Raw genomic sequence first — 22,431 nt, forward strand, 5'->3', positions numbered from 1 at the left:
TGGCAACAGCCTACAAGCAGCATAAGAGCAGCTGCCATAGGTTTGTGTCAGGGACAAAGAAGCACTGCTTTTACACATACAGCCTAGTTAGAGGAGGGACTATGCCAGACACAGTCAGAAGTCAGCCAAGCAAAAAGATGCTGAGCTATACGCTCAGCCTTTTATAGCCACAGTAACAGATTAGGAGTCTCAAGGCATTTTTGCTGCTCTGTTACTTCTAATCAACATTGCCAACCTCAAGGGTGAGTTATGAACCTGGAGAGCAAACTGTTCACCACTGCTTAAAAGCAGATGCTGGATCAGCAATGGATGAGGCCCTCTGGAGTCCAAAACGCCACACTGCTTTCATTAAAACAATGGAAAGGAATTACTTGGTTAACTAAACTAGTTTCCTCTATTGTCATAGATTTCATAAATCTTTTGAGCAATTCTAGCTTTTTTTTACAGACAGTATCTATTGCTCCATCAAAAACATGTAAAAAGTCAGGTTACAATAGAAAATTTGGTTGCAGTGTGAGATAGATGTTACAAAATCTGTAACTGTTGGGCAAGACCAGCTTCTATATATGAATTCTCAGACTATCCAAACTATTTTAAAGCTGTGCCAGTATAGCAGAGGATAACACATTATGAGACTTTTCACATATTTTTTGCACTCACAGGAGCTTAAAAAATAATTTCCAAATACTCTACCCCCAGTTTGTCTGTGACTTGCAATAAAGAACTAAGTATTCATTTTAAACATGAAACAGCTGTGGCTTTTCTTCCCTGTAGTAGGTACCCACCTGACACAATGGTCTGCACAAAGAATTTAACTCCATTATAATTTGATGGGAGCTTTTCAAACAGTTTATTTGCATATAGCCTCCTGTAATTTTACTTCCTCTAACTTTACTCCTTTTCACTAAAACTAAGATTGAGGCAACATAGTTTACAATATCCAGAGTTTTCATTTGGCAGTATTTTCTTTGTTGAGTCAGTTTATACATCCTAAGCTTAACAGCTGAATATAATAAAATCTTCATTTAAATTTAATTGCAACAAGTGATAGTTCGAAAATTAAATTATCAAATACCTTGTACTGAAAAAAGTGGGAGTTTTTTTTTTAAATGAAACATTTTCAATGGATGACAACTTAAATTTCATCACATATACTTAATTTCACTTGAGTACATTTCATTATATTTGCTCAGCATTTTGACTCATATTGTGCCTACAAACAAAGAAAACTTCACAGAGGTACTTTTCTTACCTCTTTCCACAAGCTGAATCCAATTATAGTGGGAACTGCCATACTCAGAATAAGAGCCTAGAAAGTACACGTTTAAGAAAATGGATTAGGCACCATTCTCCAGCATTGAGGTGTCCGTTGATTCTACTTATACAGTGAGCAATATTTATGTCTGAAATCTTAGAGTGACAGTACGTGAAACTTTGTGGTTTTCTACCAGGCAAAAAACTTTCCTCAAACAATAATTTGCCTAATGTAGCACTGAAAGCTTCACTTGACTCACAAAAACTTTACCATCAATTTTTGGGACAGTTAATTACTACTCAAGTAACAATGATTCCATGTGCACATCATGTAGGGAACAGAAGAAGGCAAACACCTCACATTCAAATGCTATGAGAAAGGAAAAAAAGCACTTCAAACCTCTGATCTTGTTCAGATTAGCGTTATTGATATGCAAGACTCAGAAATCCATCTCTCAGCATAACATCATTCTAGCTGATACAATTTTTGCTTTGCAAGGAGAAAATAGCTTCTATGGTACAGAAAACATGCACACAAGGCATTCCTTTGATATTAAGCTACTAACACATCTATTTTGTTAATAGTAAAAAAGCAGGTCTACATTACAGAAAACAAGAAGTATATAAAAGGATGTGCTTACCATGTACCTGAACATATTGTTACTCCTTGACTAAAAGAACAGTCAATTTTTCTGATATAGTAGTGTATGGTATTTTCACAGGAGACATAATAAACCTCTAAGTATAATATGTCTATTCCTATAAGCCTCTTGAATTTAGGGTAAGCAATATTCTATCCGTATTTTATTAATAAAACCAAAGCTGCTAAAAGTCACACAAAGCAACTCTTGTCATATGGAGAATAAAGCTAGGGTTGGAAGCAGGAGAGTTGTTTGCTCTGTAACACAAGCTTATCTTCAGTCACAACACTTCTCTATAATGGCGATACATGAACAAATCATATACAAAGTCATTTGACTTACCATTCCTTATGAAGCAGTTTTACTCTTAGCAGTTAAATTCACCTTACTACACCATTTTAAGACCCATTTTTCAGTGAAACAAAGCTTATGCCTACCCCTGTGCACCAGTATTTTTTCTCCTGCATTCCTCCTAAAAAGTGCATGACCTTCTTGACCAATTCCAACTAGACATGACAGAGAGACAGAGGTCTCAAATATTTGTTAAAAGAAATTGAGAAGAGCGAAAGGGAGATGAAGACAGCTCTACTTTTTATCAGAAAACATTGTAGTGTGAACACAACTTTATCACCACGTACCAGAGAAAGTGATACAAAGAACAAAAGACAGAAAAAGCAGACCATATGTAATCCACTGCTCACAGAACAACCTGTTGTTTTTATGGGTTCTTTCATGGGTCTTAGGTACTTGTTTTTTGCAAAGCTATACGCTTGCTAGATGTATTTTCCAAGACTTTGGCAACAGCAACTCACCAGCAGTATTGGGTGCACAGCTTTCAGTCGAAGCCACTTGAAAAGCGTCATCCAAAGTTCAGGAGAACACACACCAAATGCAGCAAGCATACAAACATAAGGTGTCCATAGATATTTCATTCTGAAAAACACTGCAGTAACTTAGTTGGGACCCTGTGTATGCCTTTGTACTCAAACTACTATAAAGATATTCAGATTTATTTCTTATGTCAAGCACAGTCTGGATGTTCAAACAATCTGAGGTTAACTTTGATGGTACTGGAGGGTAAACCAAGGAAATCTCTAGCAGAAGACCTGGCAGCTGATTATCTGCTGTGAGATGGAGGAGCAAGATCCAAGGTACAAGATGACAAAATCCTTCACAGAGTTCAGGGGAGGATGAAAGAAAAACAAAGAGAATAGTAAAGTCACTTGGCTGGTTTTCCAGCCAAGAAGGGATAAAAACCAGCTATTTGGCAAAGCTGTACAGACAATGTACTATAAGGGACTTCCTGAAGAAAGGAAAGGAAAATACTTAATTAACTCTTAAGGGTAGACTAGTCAACTTAGAAAAGCAAAAGTTAACAGCTAACAGTGTGCTCACTTTAAGCAATATTTGTAAATATTTAGATTTTAGGATGAGGAGCCTAAAACAAACACAAGCCTGACATCTTCAAGCTGATTAAGCTGAGAAACAAGATTAGAACAGTAACATCTTCCAAACATCAGCTTTTCTAGCTTTAAGGACTAACACAATACTTTTGAAATTAGTTCTGCTACTGCTTTAACGTGTCAAGCAAAGATACACTTCATGGCAGCCTACACACAAGAATATGGATAAGGAATCTTTCATGTCCCAATATTCCAGCACTATCCTGTTCATCAAAACACTACACAAGTTCTTGCTAAAAATAATTACAGAACAGTTCTACACTTAAATACCACAAAGAAAGTGGTTAAAATGTGATTCAATTAATGTCTTGAATCTTGGCTGCATTAAAGCTCGGAAAACATATTTAAAGAGACTAAGCACAAGTGTTCATATAACCATTTCCAATTTATAATTAAAAGTATCTTTGACTACTCCTAAGTATTATCACTATATGCCAAAATTATTTCTGAAACAGGGTGATTTCAACAGGGTAAACAGCACATCATGTCCAGTACGGAACTCTGTTGCTTTCAAAAGAGATACATCAAAATCAGACTTACCCTTCCAAACACATCGCTAGACAACCAAGCAAAATTGTGTGAATTACATGATAAACTATTTCTGGCCTCTCTCCAATTCGACCATCCTCAAGTTTAACTGTCTCTTTCAGTGGTTCACCACTGCAGTTGGAGAAAATGAGACATCACTTAATTCAGATATTATCCCAGGAAAAGGTGCCAATGAAAATACTTTTAAGTCAGCAGTGCATTGAGATCATTCCATATCATAGGATACAATATTGCACTGTTTACTTGCTTTTTGTACTTGATCAATCAGTACCCACTGCCCATTGTTTTAGATTGCAACCTCTCTGGAGCACTGCCTCTCAATTAATACACTGGGATCACTGCTTATGACCAATCTTACTTTAAGGTAATTCAGCAACAAGAGACTGTCTAATTTAAGAGCATGTCCACTCTACAGACATTTAGACAAATCATGCTGAACATGCATTTTAAGTTCCTTCATACCATTAGCTTGGTAAAGAATTATGGAATCTGTTGTACACACACTCCACATTCAGTGTGGAATGTGTGTACAACAAAGGTAACAAAAGTAGATTTTAGTCACAATATTATAAATAAAAATCATAGCCAAAGTCTTGCAATGAAAGGTTTTCTACTAACATGATAGCAAGGCACAAAATAGATAACAATTCCTTCTACCATGATGTGATTTCTGTTTACATTTTTATAACCTTCCTTATGAAAATTAGATATATCTTTGAGATTATTAACTGATTCAAAAATTAAAGGAAAAAAAGACAGAGGAAAAGGTTTATTTTAAGCTTTTCTTTAAAAAGGTGTTTTGCATAGTGTAGTCACTCCTCATTTACAGTACTAAATAGTTAATTCAAGTACTAGCAAACAATAAGAAGTTTGCCTCATTGTTCTGAATATCCTCTCACACATCCAACCTGACAAACATTTTCATTTATAGCAGTATAATCTTTATCTGTTAGAAGCCTTCATCCTTAAAATAAACCTATTGATTTTTTGCTGCAGACAAGTAAGAAATTTGTTCCAGTATCTGACAAGTTACACCATTCATCCTCTACCAGGAAGAGATAATTTCCTAACCACTGAGTTTCCAAGACAAGTTATGCTAGGATCTAGAGTGTTGGTATTATTACAAAGACAGTTACACTACCCCTTCTCTCAAGGGAACTGTGAATCACTGTGAAACTAAAACTAATTGAGTAACTTTTACTTCAGTTCTGTTCCAAGCAGCAAGGGCTAGTGGACTTGATCACAGTAAACAAGTGTTTTAAAATACCAACAGTGAAGCATTAGAAATCCAAAGCCCTCTCAGCTCCACCCATCTCATCTTTCTCAACATGTAAACTTGAAAAAAAAACCAAAAACCCCAAATCCAAAACAGAAAAACAAATTCTAGTAACAATTAGATAACTTTGCTGTTGGAAGGAGAATTACATATAAAACATCTTTCTCTGTCAGTGAGAAGAGATAAACACATGAGCAGACATTAGCCAGAGCTCAGCAGGAGTTGCACCTGTGGAAAAACAAACCAATGACAACTCCCTGAACTGACAGGAGGGATGCTCAAGAACCTCCTCACTAAAGCACTTCTCTTTAGGAGGCTCTGGTGGGCCTTCCCACTGGTGCTCACACCCTGACAAGTTCAATGGTAAAACAAACTTTGGAGCAACAAACATCATGACCATTCGCTGAGGCATCCAGGAACCTCTAATTTTTAACTTATTTTTCACATAAACAAGTTACTTACCAAAATCTCCTAAAAATGACCTGAGTTACAGAAAAAAGGCAGATAATTAATACTAAAATATAAAAAGGCAACAGTGATGATTGTGTTAGTCGCAAAAAAAAGTCTTGGGAGGGTGCCTGAAGAGATTCTTGACAAAGGAGCCAATTCATTGTAAAATTCCTAGTAAGGCAAAAACATTCCATTAAAAACAGTAACAATATCCCATAGATTAGGAAAAAACCCAACAACCCAGCACAAAACAATTGCAGTTTAACCTATTCATATCATAGGAAACTACTTGAAATTAATCTTTGAAGTTATCTTTTTATCATTTGAAACTGCTTTGCAAATACTCTTTAGAGTAACTGTCAAAAGTCTATCTTCCCAAAAAGTCTGTGATCTGAAGAGACCAGACTACAAATCCTTTATTATCACAAAAGCCCAACCTCCCACATAACTCCATTATGGGGCCCAAAAGAATCTTGTCACGGTGGATTAAGATTTTAGAGATATTGATTCAAGAATGTATGCTTGTCCTCATTCCAAACAAGGAGATGAAGAAGGGAAAGTGGTCATCTGAGATCACAAAGAAGCCTGAGACACTGCCAGGAATAAAATCCTTAATGTTGAAATTCTAGTTCTGTAGTTTAAACCACTTTTGCATTCTTCTTTCTCAGTTAGCAAGCAGGAAGATAATACACTGTGCCCAGAAGCACTGTCAGTGTGTATTCCCAACTGGAACTGGTGCAGCGTGTGGTGCTGTGAACATATTCTTACTTTGTTTTGCTTTCCTCCCCATTTTCATCTTCTCTCAAGTGAAGACTAGAGAACTAGTCAATTAGACAGAATCAGTTTAAAGATTAACAGCTGAGCATGTCCCAGCTGGCCTTAAAAGACAGATCTTGAAGCTCTTGTTCTGCAAATCATAATTCCAATACATAGTTACACAGTGTTCTTGGTGTAAAGGCACCCAGTTTGTCTCAATCTCTGGCTTCATTGCAGTCCAACAATCTGAAAAGTGATATTTAGCAAGGTCCCAGGGGAAAAAAAAAGGGGAATCCATTAATACCTGGGAGCTGAATAATCCGAAATCCTGACCAGGAGTACTTTGTTTTCTTGCAAAACACTTATGTGTGTGTGGTAACACATTGTAGTCTCAACATCACTACATCTTGTCCTCCAAAAGTTCCCCAGCAGTTTCAGTTGGGTGTGATGTCATTTTCCACTTGTTCCCCTGAAAGGCTGTGAAGTAGTTTTTTGCAAGAGAGATGCAGTTCTTCAGAGAGAATTCCAATTCCTGTACAGAATTGCAAGTCTTGGCTTGGGTCCAGGAGTGTGTCAGTCCTTACTAACACTCCATTGGAAGTTCTCCAGAAAATCTGTTGCCATGACATCTTCTTGCAGTCCAACATCCAACTCTTTTACAGATAGTAATGTTTTCTCTTAGAATCACAATCCCCTCTGACTTTGAAGATATCCCTTGTCCTAATTTCTTCCAAGACATACAGGAAATATTGGGGGTACCCACAACCCAAGCCTCTTTTGAGGTAGTATCAATAGTTCATGACTCTTTCCAGAGTCTTTTTTTCCAGGCTATAAAAAGCTCGTACTGCCACCTTTACCCTATTATCTTTGCTTTCAAGTCTTATTAGAAACACCAGACAGGATACAGAAAGTTTGCACTCTTCAACATCACAAGAGAACAAAAATCAATGAAGTGCCTTCACCCGAAGGTATGAAAAATACTGAAGTGCCTCAGAAACCTCAAGACCCTAAGTAAATTCTGTATGTGCATTTTTTTTTTTTTTACTTCAATCTTAAAATCAGACAACAAATAATTATTTCCCTAGCTCCTCTATAAAACTCTCACAAGCCCCTGAAATGTTACACTTCTTAGAGCAGTTTCAAAAGTTTGGATAACCTGGGAGGTGTAAAGAGTTTATTTAAACTTACTTAGTTGTGTTTAAGCCAAGTTTTACTTCAATGAACTTCAGCAAATGCTCATTTTCTTTATGAGGAATGAACATCTGAAAATTAATTTAGCAGAGAAAAATCATACAAAATGCTGGAAGCAGTTTTCACATAGTCATTCAGATTACAAAATGCCAGATAAAAATCAACTAATCAAGATTTAGTTAAAACCAACAAAATGGATTAAGTGTGCTAATTAAGGTACTGGTATAGCATTGTAAATCTTCACTTCAATTAATCCACATTTAGGGATTCCTTGAAAATATTATTACCTTCATTCCACTCCCATACCACACCAGGAGGGCAAGTGAAAAGCTGCCAAAAAGTTGTCAAAAGGCTACAGAGCGGTAGAAAGGATCATGAAAAACATCCTGACTTACATCCAAGCAAGCCTAAGAGTGCTGCGCTTGGCTCCACTAGAAAATAGCACTGCAGCTGAAAAGTCATGAGCATTTGTAATCTTCGCACAGACTGTCTGAGCTGCCTAAAGTTCTGTAACTTACTCATAACTGTAATTTAACTCATGTTTTTCAAGGTTAGATTTTATTTTCCTGGAGGTACAGCAAGGTTAGTCATTCTGAATGGCACAGGAAAATAATTACATGTGAGCACTCTTTCAAGCCTTCTAGGGTTCAGTAGTTTTGTTACTTCTAAGTTAGCACTGTTAATTAACACAACCATGGTGAGTTGGAAACATAGAAGAAAAGCACAATAGTATGTGTAAAAAGGCCAGTAAGAGGGAATTGCTAATCAAAATACAAGACTAGGCTAAAATCCCATTGTGTAATCTCAACTCCTAACTGACCCCTACACAAAGTGAAAGCCTCTTGTTCTTCTGCTGGAAATGTAATTGAAAATTAATATCTACCCTAAAACCACTCAAACTTGCTCCTGGCTATTGTGTCACCATGCACAAGAATACTGTTTTAATATTCAGTCTAGTCTGTAGAGGCCATTCAAATTATAACAAACCCCATATTTATAACATAGATAAAATGTCTTTTAAAGAGTATTTTATACTGTTTCAACCCAGAAGACCAAAACCCCAACAAGACCAAGCTGTTTGAGTTGCTACAAAATGTCTCAATTTTTAGCACTCATATTAACCATGAATTAAGCTATGAACTGCCATATCAATAAGATAAACAACACTTCACAAGATTTTTTCAAGATACATCTGCAACTTTCCATTTAGATTCTGAAATTAAAATCACTTTTTCAGAGGAATCTTACCTTTAATAAGAAGTTTAGTGTAACTGCTACTGTAAGTACCAAATAAATATACATTACTTTCAGCAATCTTGACGCAAATGTGCTTTTTTTAATATTCATCTGCAAAAATATTTAAAGAATGCTGTATCATTTTGGAGTTCACTTTAAATTTTAAAACCACACTGAGGGTTAGAAGAAAGTCTACTTACCTGAAGGGATTTGGAGAGCATTAAAGCTACCACAAGACTCAGTAATGGTGACACTAGTAAGGCTGAATTTTCAAACTGCAGAAGGTACCCCATGATGACAGAAAACAGGTAGATTCTGTATACCTCGTGCACCTGTTGAAGAAAAAAAATAAACAATAAAATAAAACTACAGTGAATATAAATCCTGGGTTTTAGACCAGTAGATAGCTCACTTCCTCTGTTAATCAGGGGATTAATGGATCTCAATCCTTCGACTCATGAATCTAGCAGGGTACCATTTGGCTCTGGAAAGCATTGCACATGAAAATGATCCTGGTCAGCCCCAGTATCTAATGGACAATTACTTCACTATAATTCTGTAAAAATGCCAGAAACAGGAGTATTTTATCAGGTCTACCCATTCAGTAACACCCCCCTGTGATGCAGCATAAAGCATTAACTACAAAGCAGCAGTAAGAACATACAATTTGTGACAGAGCTCACATGTAAACAGGTGCTTTCCTTGCCTTCATAATAACTTGTTCACTAATCTGTCTCAGGAATGAATACTCAGACTGTTATCTATAGTTGCTGTTATTTACTACTTGATAAGCGGATGTTATAAACCTTGATGCTTGATTCTTCAGACTTTTACCAAAACACCCATTTTCTCCCTTACACACTCTGCTTTGAACGACAATAGATCAAACATTTCCCACTGCTGAGGAACAGAATAAAAAGAAACTGAAAGAAGAGGTGAATTAGAAATTGCATATCATTTGATAGCTAATAAAACCAAAAAGCATGTATGTACAAAGAAGCATATATACAACTGTAACAGGCAGAATAAAGACACCTTATTGTTGCAACATTTCTAAGAACCATTTTGCAGAATATATTTAAGTACTTCCTTGTATTGAAAAATCAATTTGCCTTCAACATCTGTCTAGTCTATTTACTGGCAAAGCAGTGCAGGATAGGCCACTGAGGGTGAAAATGAGCCCTTTAACTGCACAGAGCCAACAAAGCAGTTCTTTGGTCTGCCCACCCTGCTGTGAATAGGAGAAAGAAAAGAGGCAGCTAGGCCAAAACGGAGGAATATCATTCATCACTCTTTTAGCTCTCCAAGGATGTTACAGGTCACAGAAGCTTTGTTTATCTTCTATCCTAAACACAGCAGTCCAAAAGAGACTCAGTTTAAAGTTATTTTATTCTTCTGATATCACATACACTTCAGCTGGGCCCAGGCTGCAATACAGTCATCACTCAGCCTTGAGCCCTCTGGAGCTCCTGAGCAGTATGAATGGCAGGCACCTCAGACGCTGCCTGTAAGTCCCCAACTATTAGTAGGCTGAAAAGTTCCAATACCTTCTCGGTCTGTGCTAGGGCAAAACTGTCTAGCAGGAAAAGAGAAACAGCCTGGACAAACAGGAGATAATGACTGTATTCCCACATCATCATGAAGGTATATGTTGAGGCATTCACCAAAAGATAACAAAACTTCTAGAAGGAAAAAAGAAAAGAAAAAACATTAATTTTGTACCCACACATGTCTGTCACCAAGTAACTGAGAGATCATTAAAACATAAACTATGGGAATTCATTATTGTTTCAGGAAATAATTAAAATACTACTTCAGATGTGCTTAACTTGCAGATGGAAGAAAGTAACTACTGAAATATTCAAAAACATTTCAAGCCAATCAGAAGAAATATTTTAAAGACAGAGTCAGGGTAAAAAAGTAACAGCCATCTTCAAGAAAAACAGTTTACATGAGAAAAATTTTGCCTGGGTTTATTCAAAAACAAGTAGCACACAGCCCATTACCACACTGCTCTCTCTGAACTCTCCTGGGGGCATAACAAGGTAGAGCATAAGTTGTTTAGCCATGCCTAGGTAAAATCCAGCTTTTGAAAAGAAGAAACAAAACTTCTACTGTTTTCTGCCCAGAAGGGCAACAATAGCAGAAGTAACTAACCTAGAGCACAGTTTTACCCACAGCTCTTTATTAAGAAACTAATTTTGCCTTACCTCAGCAGAACAGTTTAGGTTCTTTTTTAAATAGCCTGTGAGAGCTGCTACTTGGCATGCAAAATACGGCAAAGCCCAATTTTCTCTTGATGGTATGGAATAATCAATTCTTGTTGTGTCTGTCCTAGAAAAAAGTACAAAGAAACAAAAATATTAAAATATTTTGTACAAAAATATTGTTATACAAAAATATCAAGGGAAGCCTAAACATCACTTCTAGTTATAAATGTGGCCTTGCAAGTAAAATTTTCCTGATTTTGGTGCAAAGTAACACTGACTCAATTTTGCTGCTGATACACTTCACAAATTTATTAACAGCATGGAAGGCCCAATCTTTACTCATCTATTTAGCAGGTATCCATGTTAGCTGACATTTATATGACTGAAGCCAAAAAGCATCTGCCTTGAGCCTTTTCTGACCTGCCATGAAAATCAGCTCATAGCTTAGGGAAAAGATTTCTTTCAGGTCTCATACAATATGTTTTAAACAAGTGATTTAGGTAGTTGAGCACAACATACTTAGGATACAAACTGGTGCTCCCTCACAGCAGGAAATATTTTGTCTACAGGGAAAAATTCTGCCCAGCAAAACAAGATATTAAAGACGGATGGGGAGCATGCAGGGTTTTCTCATGGAATGACTTGACAGTATTCACACAATTAGAGGTGTAGGTGAAAGTTTTTAAAAGCGCTTAAGTGACTCAGAAGCACAAGCCACGCTTTCAAATGTGATCAAAGGCATCAGTCTCAGAGGTACATAGTCTGCTTTGTGTCTACAATGCCTTTAAAAAGGAGCCTCAAGTTCCTTTATCATTTAGGTATTTAAAAGCATTGCCTTTCATTTTTTCCTCTGAAGCCTCTTACAGAGGCATATTCGGAGCTTTTTTAACTACTAAATCTTTCATTTTGTCGACACTGTTTAATCTTATTCACTGTTGAAAAAAATTACAGATTTATTCACTATTTTTCCTACTTTTCATGGTTCACACCAGTTTGATGAACAGTATTTTCAGCTACTAATCATAGATTCTATCATGATTACTTCGCCCTCCTGGAAGATGCTTCCCAACACTTCAAATTTAAAGGTTTATCTCTAACATTTTGCTCCATAGTTCTTTTATTTCAAGTGCTCTCAAGCTCCATGGTGACAAACCAAGAGTATGAACATAGGTTTTCACTGCCCAAAAGAGGCTCCCTATTATTGTGGTGCTTCATAAGGGGAAGGGGAATTCCAAGCGAATTGTTTTAAGATAAAAATATCTTTATATTAATATAATCTAAGAAAATTCCATTTTGCAGAAAAATCCACTATAAAAAGAAGATTAAAAAATCGAATATTCTTTAGAAAAAGAAATGCACTTGATAATTTCTTTCTATGCCACTGGACAACTGTCACAATATTTAGAGCTGGCCAGAGAGTGCAGTTCTGTTTTACAGCTGTTTTGGACATTTGTCATCACTCTTCATCAGCACAAAATCAAACCTTCTCAGGAATATTTTTGAAAAATGAAACTGTGTGTGAATACAGGAGTATTCACACACATACATAAAGTCAATCTTAACTGGTAACGTGGATAGTTTGGACAACAGGAGGCCTTTCCATTAAAAAAATCATCATAAGAATAAAGGAATAACTTGGAAATGTTTTCTATTCACCATAAGATTTTGCTCTCACAGTGAGAACACAAAGCTTAATAAAAGCATTTCAATCCACTAATTAAAATCACTTCAATCCACTAATAATTTAAAATTACTTATTGACAAACTAAATTGTATAAAGATGTTTTTCTTACCTGTTAATAATGAACCATGCTACAGTCAGCATTCCTGCCAGCCAAGTCCCACTCATAACCCAACTGGTTACAAACAGTGCAGTCACATAAATTCCCTGCAGTCCAAAAACTATACCAATGTAGAAATACACTGGTTCAATAACTTCCTGAAATTACAAATAAAAACGAAGAGACATAGTGGCAACTGAACTGAAGCTGGAAATTATTACTATTTACTATCTGTTATTGCTAACAATGTGCTAGGTGCTTTACAAACAGGTAAGAGACGCCTCCTACTTTAGGAATGTACTGGGCATGCTTTTATTTGTGGCTCAAATAAAACATGGGGAAGAGCAAAGCAGTATGAATTAAGTACACACTTCAGGACTCAGCTTGCCAGTGCCATGATTTTTGAATCTGCTTTAGCCTGAACGCTCTATATGTCAGATTTAATAAATCTATGCTGCAGTGGGATATAATGTTCAGAGGATTACTAGAAGAAGTTGTAAAAGGGAAGAACTTGAAGAAGTAAAGATGTGGCAAAAATGGTTCCAAAATAAGTAAATAATAAAAATGGAAAGACCATGAGACAGGACACAAGTATGCAGCATAAGGAGAACAAAGCCTGAGTAGAGTGGAAACTGACAAAAGGTTAATCTACAGAAGTGTTTTCCCCTATAAGAATGAGCAGACAGGTACTACTATAATAGACTTTTGTACGCCAAAGGAGTTAACTAATTTTCATTTTTTTAATAGATAGCACAGATACTCCTGACATTTCTAAGCAGTCTGTAGAAGTAAAGAATAACAGAAAAAGTTAGTGCTTAATGCTAAATCCCCAAAATCCTATGCCAGAGACTGATCAGAATTGAGGAGAATTTGGACCTGGTGAGAGCTTTAGATCAACTCATTCACCAAAAAATGTATGTGTTCATTGGATACAACACAGGAATTCTCAGACACACACACACACACAGAGACAACCATAATGAAAGTATAGAAAGTAGGAGAAATGCACATACTTCACTACCAGATGCTTGATATAAAACACTGGCAATCAGCTCTGGGTACAAAGTCATTTGCTGGACAGCATTTATGGTCTTCAGTGATATTGTCTTATTGTTGTGTGTCAACTCATAAACACCTATAGACAAAAAAAAAAAATTATTCCTGGAATCAGTTACTACTGCTGTTCCTAAAAGAGGCTAAAGTGTATTTAAAAGCAGGGGGAATATGATTTGATGATTAAAGCTAATGACTGATTCACCACACCTAGTTTAAAAGAAAGGATAAGTTTCTGTGTTAAATGTCATTCTACGTACTGATCTAGCTAGAAAGTTATTACCCTTTTTTAATCTAGTCTTTAAATAGAAGGCCAAAAATTAATTATCTGAAGCACAGTCTTTTCAGTAACACACTGAACGCAGTCTTGGAACTACATGCCTATAGATCACCTTCACAGGAAGATCTAACCTGTCTCCAGAAGGATGTCGGGCATGATGGCCATGTCATCCCTTTCAGCTCTGCAACTCTGCATTTCTGAGATTTCTAAGAATCCTTTGCCAAACACAATGTACCTTTCTATGGGGTTAAGATGGAATTGAAGCTGCCATACTTGAAGGATCATTCAAGATCATTCCAAAATGTTATACATAAAGAAAAGACTTGTGAATACTTAGAACAATAGAGGGAAGAGCAAAAATCATCCAAATTAAGATATGGGGGAGAACAAAAGCCTCAAAAACAATGCAACACTCAAACCAGACAACTGCTTCCAGCTCTGAGCATGTCTTGGTGTATGGTCTGCAGCTGGTTCTCTGTAGGCCAAACTAGGTCTGTCAGGACTGGGTTCAGCATAGCTGTAATGCACTCTTGAAGACTGGATGCCTTGTGATACCTTGTAGACACAAGTCTACCTGTTTTCAGAGACAGCATCCCTACATGAGGCATGCAGTCCATCCACCCACAGCATGGGCAATATTCCCGTACCAAAGACCTCAGATATTGCTGATGTGCTACATTTCAGCTGGGAAACTGTTCAGCCAAAAAACCACTAACCACCAAGTTTAGTTTTACTGGCTTCAGTGAGGTTTCACAGAGGGACTGAACTAATTCAGTGGCTGACCACTGCAAAATAGGGCAGTTCATCCTCTTCTCTGAGTTCCAGCCCCACGCTAGTGCAGTGCATTCTGAACCCCCTGAACAAGCATGGAAGTTCTTCTTCTTCTTTTCACTGCTTTAGTTTTCTTTTGGTTTAGGGACCCAGAGACAGTGAGCCCCAGAGCCAGCGCAGTATAAAGAGCAGGAGCACAAAGGAAGGAGAGATCATTGGCACCCAGTCTGTTCTCCTTCCTATTCCTTTCTGTCCCCACCACTCAGTGCTCATCAGCATTTATTCATCACAGCTGACAAGATTAAAAACTTCTGGCAGGGACAAGATGGAGCAGATCAGCTTGTGACAGAAACTGTTCTATCTTCTGACAGAGGATAGAAAACAGTAATCGTCATCCCTCATTCCCAAATTCAACATAAATTATATTTACATGGCAGAAAAATTCACTCTTGTGACACAGGCAAACCCAATGATAACTTTAATACACGGCATAATAAGAGTAATATTAACCCTAGCCCAGAGTACTGATTAAAGACAATCTGCTGGAATACAGGATAGTTAAATAATGTTTTTGAAAAGGCACTGAAAAGTTAGGACAGCATGTGGCTTTTAATTAATCTGATCAATACACCTACATAAGAGAATAAAATTAGTCTCCCCAGTCTGCAGGAGTTTTTACTGTCTTCAAAGAGAACAGGACTTTTCAAAGTTAATAAAACAAATTAGTTTTGTACCTCTTTCAAAGGAAGGAGCCTTTAGCAGTTCTTTATAGAATGAGTAATAAATGGCACTGTCACCCTGAAATGTAATTTCTCGTTCAAGTTCCTAGAAAAAAAATATATTAATCTCCTGCAATCTCTTTCCAGAGAACACAAGGTATTTTCAGATAGACTGGTTTTGTAACACAGTACATGGTTATGACTTCACTGTATGTCTTCAAAATATTCCACAAAGCATTGATCTTCACAGCATTTCTATCAGGTACATTTTGCTCTCTGTAACTTAGTAAACAGAATCAGAGCAACTCATATCCACATTGTAGGTCACAAAATCCACAGGATCTTTTCATATTCACAAACCCAAATGTCATTCAACTTTCTATACTCCACTTAATAATGGAATTCTTAAGAAAGCAAAACCAAACCAACCAACCAAAAAACACAAAATAACCCCCAAAATCCAAAAACAAACACAAAAAAAAACCCATCCCAAAAAGCGCAACACATATTCCTGTTGATTAGCTTCTGCAATCCCAGTATGCTTCAGGTATTTTTTCATATTTTAGAAAGGTATTTTAAGGATAATGGGTGGCATGGAAAAACATACAAAAGCATGACAAGCCACAACAACTGTTAGCAGGAGAAAAAAAAAAGAAAATAAAGAAGACAAAAAAAAAAAAAGGAGCTGTTTCAAAGACAGAAGCCTCAGTAGAAGGACACAGGACTGCAAGTAGTTTCAACATGACATGGATCAGATTTGATTTCAAGGACACAATTTGGCTTTTGTTTCAGTAGTTTATCTTTACCTGCCTGCTGGAAAACCAGAATTTCCGTTCATGATATGTAGAGAGGTACACAGCATACATCATTCCACTGGTGACTGCTGCGAGACAGCCAAAGAAAAGCTTTGCAAAACGCTGGATTAACATATCTGAAAATGAACAGTGGAAAAGCTAAAATAGTCCAGAGGATTGAGAAAAAAACAGTACATCCTACACATGACTCTTATTTCTGAACAGCAAGCAAACTTACTGGCATGAGAATTATCATACCATCAGTAGCACAGATACACTGAAAACTGGTTTGTTACTTCTGTCCTGTAGTTTTCTTTCCCAGCTGTTATCATTGCTTCACAGGACCTTCAGACAAAATACTCAATACACTACACTACAAATTTTCTCCAGCAAGCTTTGTTTTCAAATGAATATCAAGAAGGAAAAGCCTCTTTCCAGATAAATACAGCAAACTCTAGATTCTACCCAAAACTCCTAAAACTTCTTAAAAACATTAACAGAAAGAGGTGGCATACCACATCTAACATCTGAGACATTCTATTTTCCATTCTCTTTTTGAATATAAGAATGAACAAATCTGAATTTTACTGAACTCATTCAAAGGGTGTCTACTTCACCTGTAGCTCCCTTGAGTTAGTATGTACTTTTAACATAAAAGCTTTTGGTAGCTTAGTGAGCACTTGCCTAAAATTATGCCTCATTTTAGTTCTGTTTCTTGAAAAACTGTAAGGACTTTTTGTTTGCTCTTGTTTCAGTACCATTACTTCATATGTATCAGCTTCCAACCAGAAGATCATTCCAGGAACAATAAAAATATTTATTTGTATGCAAATAGTAACAGTAAATTTCTTAACTCCCCTGCCTCTACCTCCCCAAGCCTGAAACAGCCCAAGACTACCATTTCACTCTCCAACGCATAAAATGTCATTATTAAAGAACTCCAGTGTGCATGCCTGTTTTCCCTTGAAATATACAAAAACCTAATTCTAAGTCAGTCTGTTACAAATTACTGTGCTACATATATCTTCCCATAAAATGTAAGAGAATAATGAAAAAAACAATCAAAAGTCAGCTAAAAATTCTGTAGCTTACATTTTGGCGACCTTCCCAGCTTTGAATTTTCTTTGTTTCTCTCCTCTGGAGCCATTTTGTCAGATTCTGTGCAGTTTTGTTTCTTTCTCTGTCGCAGGTCTGCTGCCCCTGAAGACATTTTTTTAAAAAGTTACTGCAACACAATACATAAAATCACACTGGGAAATCCACACAGCAGCAGGTAGCAGCCAATTACTGCTACTGATTAAATCCCACGGAAGATATATTTGACAAAGACTCAATTAAAGTATGTCATATGCCCAACTAAAATAACAATATAACACTACAGGAATCAATTCTTATGTTACTCCTTAGAAAAACAACAGTATTCTCTTGAGACTATTCTCTGGGATTACCCAGAACCCAAACTGGAAGCTAACTGGTTTATTCCATTTGGTGAACACAAATGAAGGAAATCAGTAGTTTAGATAAGTTGATGCAGACACTGGGAGAAACTGGTGCCAATTTCTTATCCTGGTTTTATGCTGCTATAGCAGTGTAATACAGAAATTGGGCTAGTCCACTACTTTTAAATTGAGATGCCTATTATTTACATGGCAGAGGCTTTTATAAAGTAAATGCAATATCACTTTTTTCCTGCTTTTGGATCTACTCAAACTAAGCTGATTTACGAATATTTAGTCTAACATAATTTAAAAGCCCAGTTTGCTCAGCCACATGGATCACATCACAAGACCAAGGGCTTCTGTTCACTTTTTTGTGAGCAGCAGCAGTTTGAAGTCCTGGTCCATTTATTTTACAGTCTGAAAGGCAATGATGCTAATTCACAGACTGCAGGTCTCTGAATACAAAAAGACTCATTGCAAAAAGTATTTTATAATTCCTATATTAAAGACACTCCACAACATTTACGTCATTCTGGAAATGTAATGAAAAGGTTTAACTGTAATTCACATTCCATAACTTTTAGCTCTCTTGTTTGACCTACTGTCCAACATTGCTTGAAATTTTGCAGCCACCAATATTCCTCTGGACTTAAAATAAGCTCCTTCATAAACCCATCCAACTTCAAACTTGAAGTGTCAATCTTCACACCCCAGAACAAAGCTTTTAAGTACTCTGGTTGTATATTAATTACTTCAATTCTAATTCAGTCTACCTTTAATTCCCAGCTATTAAATCTAGAAGTTAGAAACTAGAGATAGAAATATAAATGGTTAAAGAGATGTCTGCCTGTGTCAGGACACCAGTGTGTTAACAGAGCAAATTATAAATCATTCTGAGCAAACCAAGATCTCAATGGTAACATTCTTCACAGAATGAGCAGAAAATGTCTACCTTCTTAAATAAGATGAGAACTGGAAAGATTCTAAACAACACAAGGTTTATCATGTTCAGTATCACAATTATCATCGTGTCAATCCAAAATGAAATGTATACCAGCATCTCTTAATGACATGTATATGAGAAGTTTATCAGCAATGCAAACACCAAGTGCACTGCAGTTATTTGTACCATGCAATATAAAACACAGCAGAAGAAAACCTTAGATCACAAAAGTGGGCAGATACGTGCTCGGAAGGACAACTGAGTGTCCCTGTCATTCTAGTTATGACCAAAGCAACAGCATTGAGAACACTGGAGGAAAAGGCCTTTGCTTCTCTGGCAGGGACATGACCCATAGCAGAAGTTAACAAACTTATTAACAGCAGTAATAGGAAGCTCCCAAAGAAGTAACAGTTTAAAATTCTACTTCTGAAACAACATCTCGTTCAGCAAAAGATCTTCACCTCAGTTTTGAAGACTGCTCAATATTCTGCCCCAAAGCAATAACACAAAAATATGTGAGTGTATTACTTCTGTTTATAGCTGCTGCTGCAAACAAGAAAAATGCTGTTTTCACTTCAATGAATCCTTCAGAGTGATATAAAGGTCAAACAAGGTAACAACTAAGAATTATCTAGATTTTTGAACTGATGACACAGCCTCTAGTAACTCTGTATCCAGCACATATTTTTTCATCTGCTTTTCAGTTCCCTGTAAGTCCCCAACGGAAACAAGTTCTTGTTCAGAAAACATGCATTCCACTTATTTTTGTGTTTCTACTGCAGAAAAACATAAGTCAATCCTACTTCGTCCCACTATACTCATCTACTTTTCACCTACTAATTCAGTACTGTCTGTAATTTTTGTTTTCTCATCTAAGATAGAGCTGGGAACATTCAGAGAAGGGCCATGAAGGTGATTTAAGTAGTGCAATGGCTTCCATACAAGGAACAAGGAAACAAATTGAAGATGCCTCAGTCTAGAAAAGAGGATGACCAAAAGAAACATGCCAGACGTCTACAAGTTAGTGAAGTGCACAAACACACTGAATAGAGAGCAGTGATTCACCTTTTCTAATACAAGAACTTCTCAAACAAACCTAGTGAGTCAGGCTAAAAAGAACCAGCTCATTGCACATCATCTTCACACAGAACACTCCTACCCAAAGAATGTTGTTCTGTAAACCAAGAGTTTGCACAGATTCATAACAATACTGACACAATTGTGGAGGACAAGCAACTGGAGACTCCTAAACATACAGAAACCATGTGCAACTCAGAAAGTACCCCTGCTGAGAACAGCTGGGAGACTGGAATATGCCATGGGACAGATTTGCATATGCTTGTTTTGCTCCTGCATTTTTCTGGGTACCATTAACAGTTTTGTTTCTGCTGATTTTTCCAAGAAAATGAAACACCATCTTGTACCCATTATAACAGGGGTTTGCACTGAAAAAACATGGAGAAAAAATGCTTGTGCAGGGGCTAAAAGTGAAACAGAATCTCAGAATATGCTGAGTTGGAAGGTACCTGCAGGGATGATCCAAGTCAAGTTCTTGACCCTGCACACAACACCTCAATAATCACACCATGTGCCTGAGAGCACTGTCAAAGAGCTTCTTGAACTCTCTCAGGCTTAGTGCTTCGTCCACTTCCCTTGGGAGCCTGTTCCAGTGCCCAACCAACCTTTGGGTAAAGAACCTCTTCCTAATTACCAGCCTAAACCCTTCCATCCGCAGTTTCAGGCCATTCCCTCGGGTCCTGTCACTCGTCAGCACAGAGGATCTGCATCAGTATCTGCTCCTCCTCTCCTTTTCCTGAGCAAGCTGAAGGTCTCCATCAGTCTTTTCCAGGCTGAATAAACCAAGTGACTTCAGCCGCTCCTCATACCGCCTTCCCTCAAGGCCCTTCACCGCCTTCGTATCCCTCTTTTGGATGCTCTCTAATGCTTAATGAAACGAGAAAGAAGACTGACTAAAACAAACGGAAGGACTCCAAAGAGAAAGCGCACTCACAGAGGCATCCCCAGAGCCCACAGATGCTGCCCCGGACGCTCTGCCCATGGACAATGCCAGGCGAGGGAAGACAAAAAGAGCCCACGTCCCCTGGAGACCGGACCCGGGCTCCCGCTTGGGGCTGCAAAGGACAGGCTGCCCTGGGCCGGGCCGGGCCCGGGCGGCCGTGTCCTGCAGGCCGGCGTTTCACACCGTCCGTGCGCGGCGGCCCCGGCGCGGCCCCGGCACAAACCGCGGGGGGCGGCCCCGCCGCGGCCCGAGCCAGCGGCCCGGCCCCGACCGCCTGCGCCCGGCTCCGGCCCCGCGGCCTGAGCAGCCGCCCCTCACCTTCCTCCATCGCCGGCCTGAGCGCGCTGCCCGCCGCCGGCTCCCCCCGCCGCTCTCCGCGGGGCGACGCGTCCGCCCCGCCCGCGCCGCCGCCCGCCTCCCGCCGGCCGCGGGGGCGGGAGTGCTCCCGCATCCCCGGCGAGCGGCGCGGCGCGGCGCGGCCCGGCCCGCGCTTCCTCCCGGCGCCGGAACTGCGGCTGCGGAGCGCGGGGGGCGGCCGGGGCCGAGCGGCGGCGCACCGGGGCAGGCGACTGTACGGGGCACGGCGAATATACGGGGGCACGGCGAATGTACGGGGGCACGGCGAATGTACGGGGGCACGGCGACTGTACGGGGCCACGGCGAGTGTACGGGGCCGCGGCGAGTGTACGGGGCACGGCGAATGTACTGGGGCATGGCGATTGTACGGGGGCATGGCGAATGTAGCGGGGCACGGCGACTGTACGAGGGCACGGCGATTGTACGGGGGCATGGCGAATGTAGCGGGGCACGGCGACTGTACCGGGACACTGCCACTGTTCCGGGGCACTGCGAATGTACGGGGCACGGCGAATGTACCGGGGCACGGCGAATATACCGGGGCACGGCGACTGTACCGGGACACTGCCACTGTTCCGGGGCACTGCGAATGTACGGGGCACGGCGAATGTACTGGGGCAGGCGACAGTACGGGGGCACGGCGACTGTACGGGGCACGGCGAATGTACCGGGGCACTGCGACTGTACGGGGGCAGTGCGAATGTAGCGGGGCACAGCGGGCGTACCGGGGCAGCGTGACTGTGCCCGAGCAGTGCGAATGTAGCGGGGCAGTGTGACTGTACCCGAGCAGTGCGAATGTACCGGAGCACAGCGGGCGTACCGGGGCAGTGTGACTGTGCCCGAGCAGTGCGAATGTAGCGGGGCAGTGTGACTGTACCCGAGCAGTGCGAATGTACCAGGGCACTGTGACTGTGCCCGAGCAGTGCGAATGTAGCGGGGCAGTGTGACTGTGCCCGAGCAGTGTGACTGTGCCCGAGCAGTGCGAATGTAGCGGGGCAGTGTGACTGTACCCGAGCAGTGCGAATGCAGGGGGCAGTGTGACTGTGCCCGAGCAGTGCGAATGTACCCGGGCAGTGTGACTGTGCCCGAGCAGTGCGAATGCAGCGGGCACGGCGGAGGCTGCGGGGCGCACCGGGCGGTGCCGGGGCTCCCTGCGGGAGCTCCGCGCCGCCGAGCCCGCCCCGGAGCGGCGCCTCCCGGGCCCTTCGCGCCGCTCCCTCCGGCCAGCCCCGCTCCAGAGGCACCGGC

At 39.7% G+C, this 22,431-nt stretch overlaps 1 protein-coding gene across 1 annotated transcript in view; it reads right to left on the reverse strand.

Moving 5' to 3' along the window:
* Positions 1 to 21,277, reverse strand: part of DPY19L4 (dpy-19 like 4) — a 32,064-nt gene extending 10,787 nt beyond the window's left edge. Inside the window, exons 1-15 of the mRNA XM_021543221.3 lie at positions 21,145 to 21,277; positions 17,517 to 17,624; positions 16,437 to 16,561; positions 15,646 to 15,736; positions 13,821 to 13,942; positions 12,820 to 12,965; positions 11,027 to 11,150; positions 10,364 to 10,498; positions 9,017 to 9,148; positions 8,829 to 8,927; positions 7,578 to 7,651; positions 5,646 to 5,804; positions 3,899 to 4,018; positions 2,708 to 2,828; positions 1,253 to 1,309 (exon numbers count right to left, since the gene is read on the reverse strand). Of these exons, the coding sequence (XP_021398896.2) occupies positions 1,253 to 1,309; positions 2,708 to 2,828; positions 3,899 to 4,018; positions 5,646 to 5,804; positions 7,578 to 7,651; positions 8,829 to 8,927; positions 9,017 to 9,148; positions 10,364 to 10,498; positions 11,027 to 11,150; positions 12,820 to 12,965; positions 13,821 to 13,942; positions 15,646 to 15,736; positions 16,437 to 16,561; positions 17,517 to 17,624; positions 21,145 to 21,277 (1,746 nt within the window). The remainder of the gene's footprint in view (positions 1 to 1,252; positions 1,310 to 2,707; positions 2,829 to 3,898; positions 4,019 to 5,645; positions 5,805 to 7,577; positions 7,652 to 8,828; positions 8,928 to 9,016; positions 9,149 to 10,363; positions 10,499 to 11,026; positions 11,151 to 12,819; positions 12,966 to 13,820; positions 13,943 to 15,645; positions 15,737 to 16,436; positions 16,562 to 17,516; positions 17,625 to 21,144) is intronic.
* Between the last annotated feature and the right edge of the window lie 1,154 nt (positions 21,278 to 22,431).

The sequence above is a fragment of the Lonchura striata genome, chromosome 1, assembly GCF_046129695.1.
Source record: "Lonchura striata isolate bLonStr1 chromosome 1, bLonStr1.mat, whole genome shotgun sequence".
Lineage (NCBI taxonomy): Eukaryota > Metazoa > Chordata > Aves > Passeriformes > Estrildidae > Lonchura > Lonchura striata.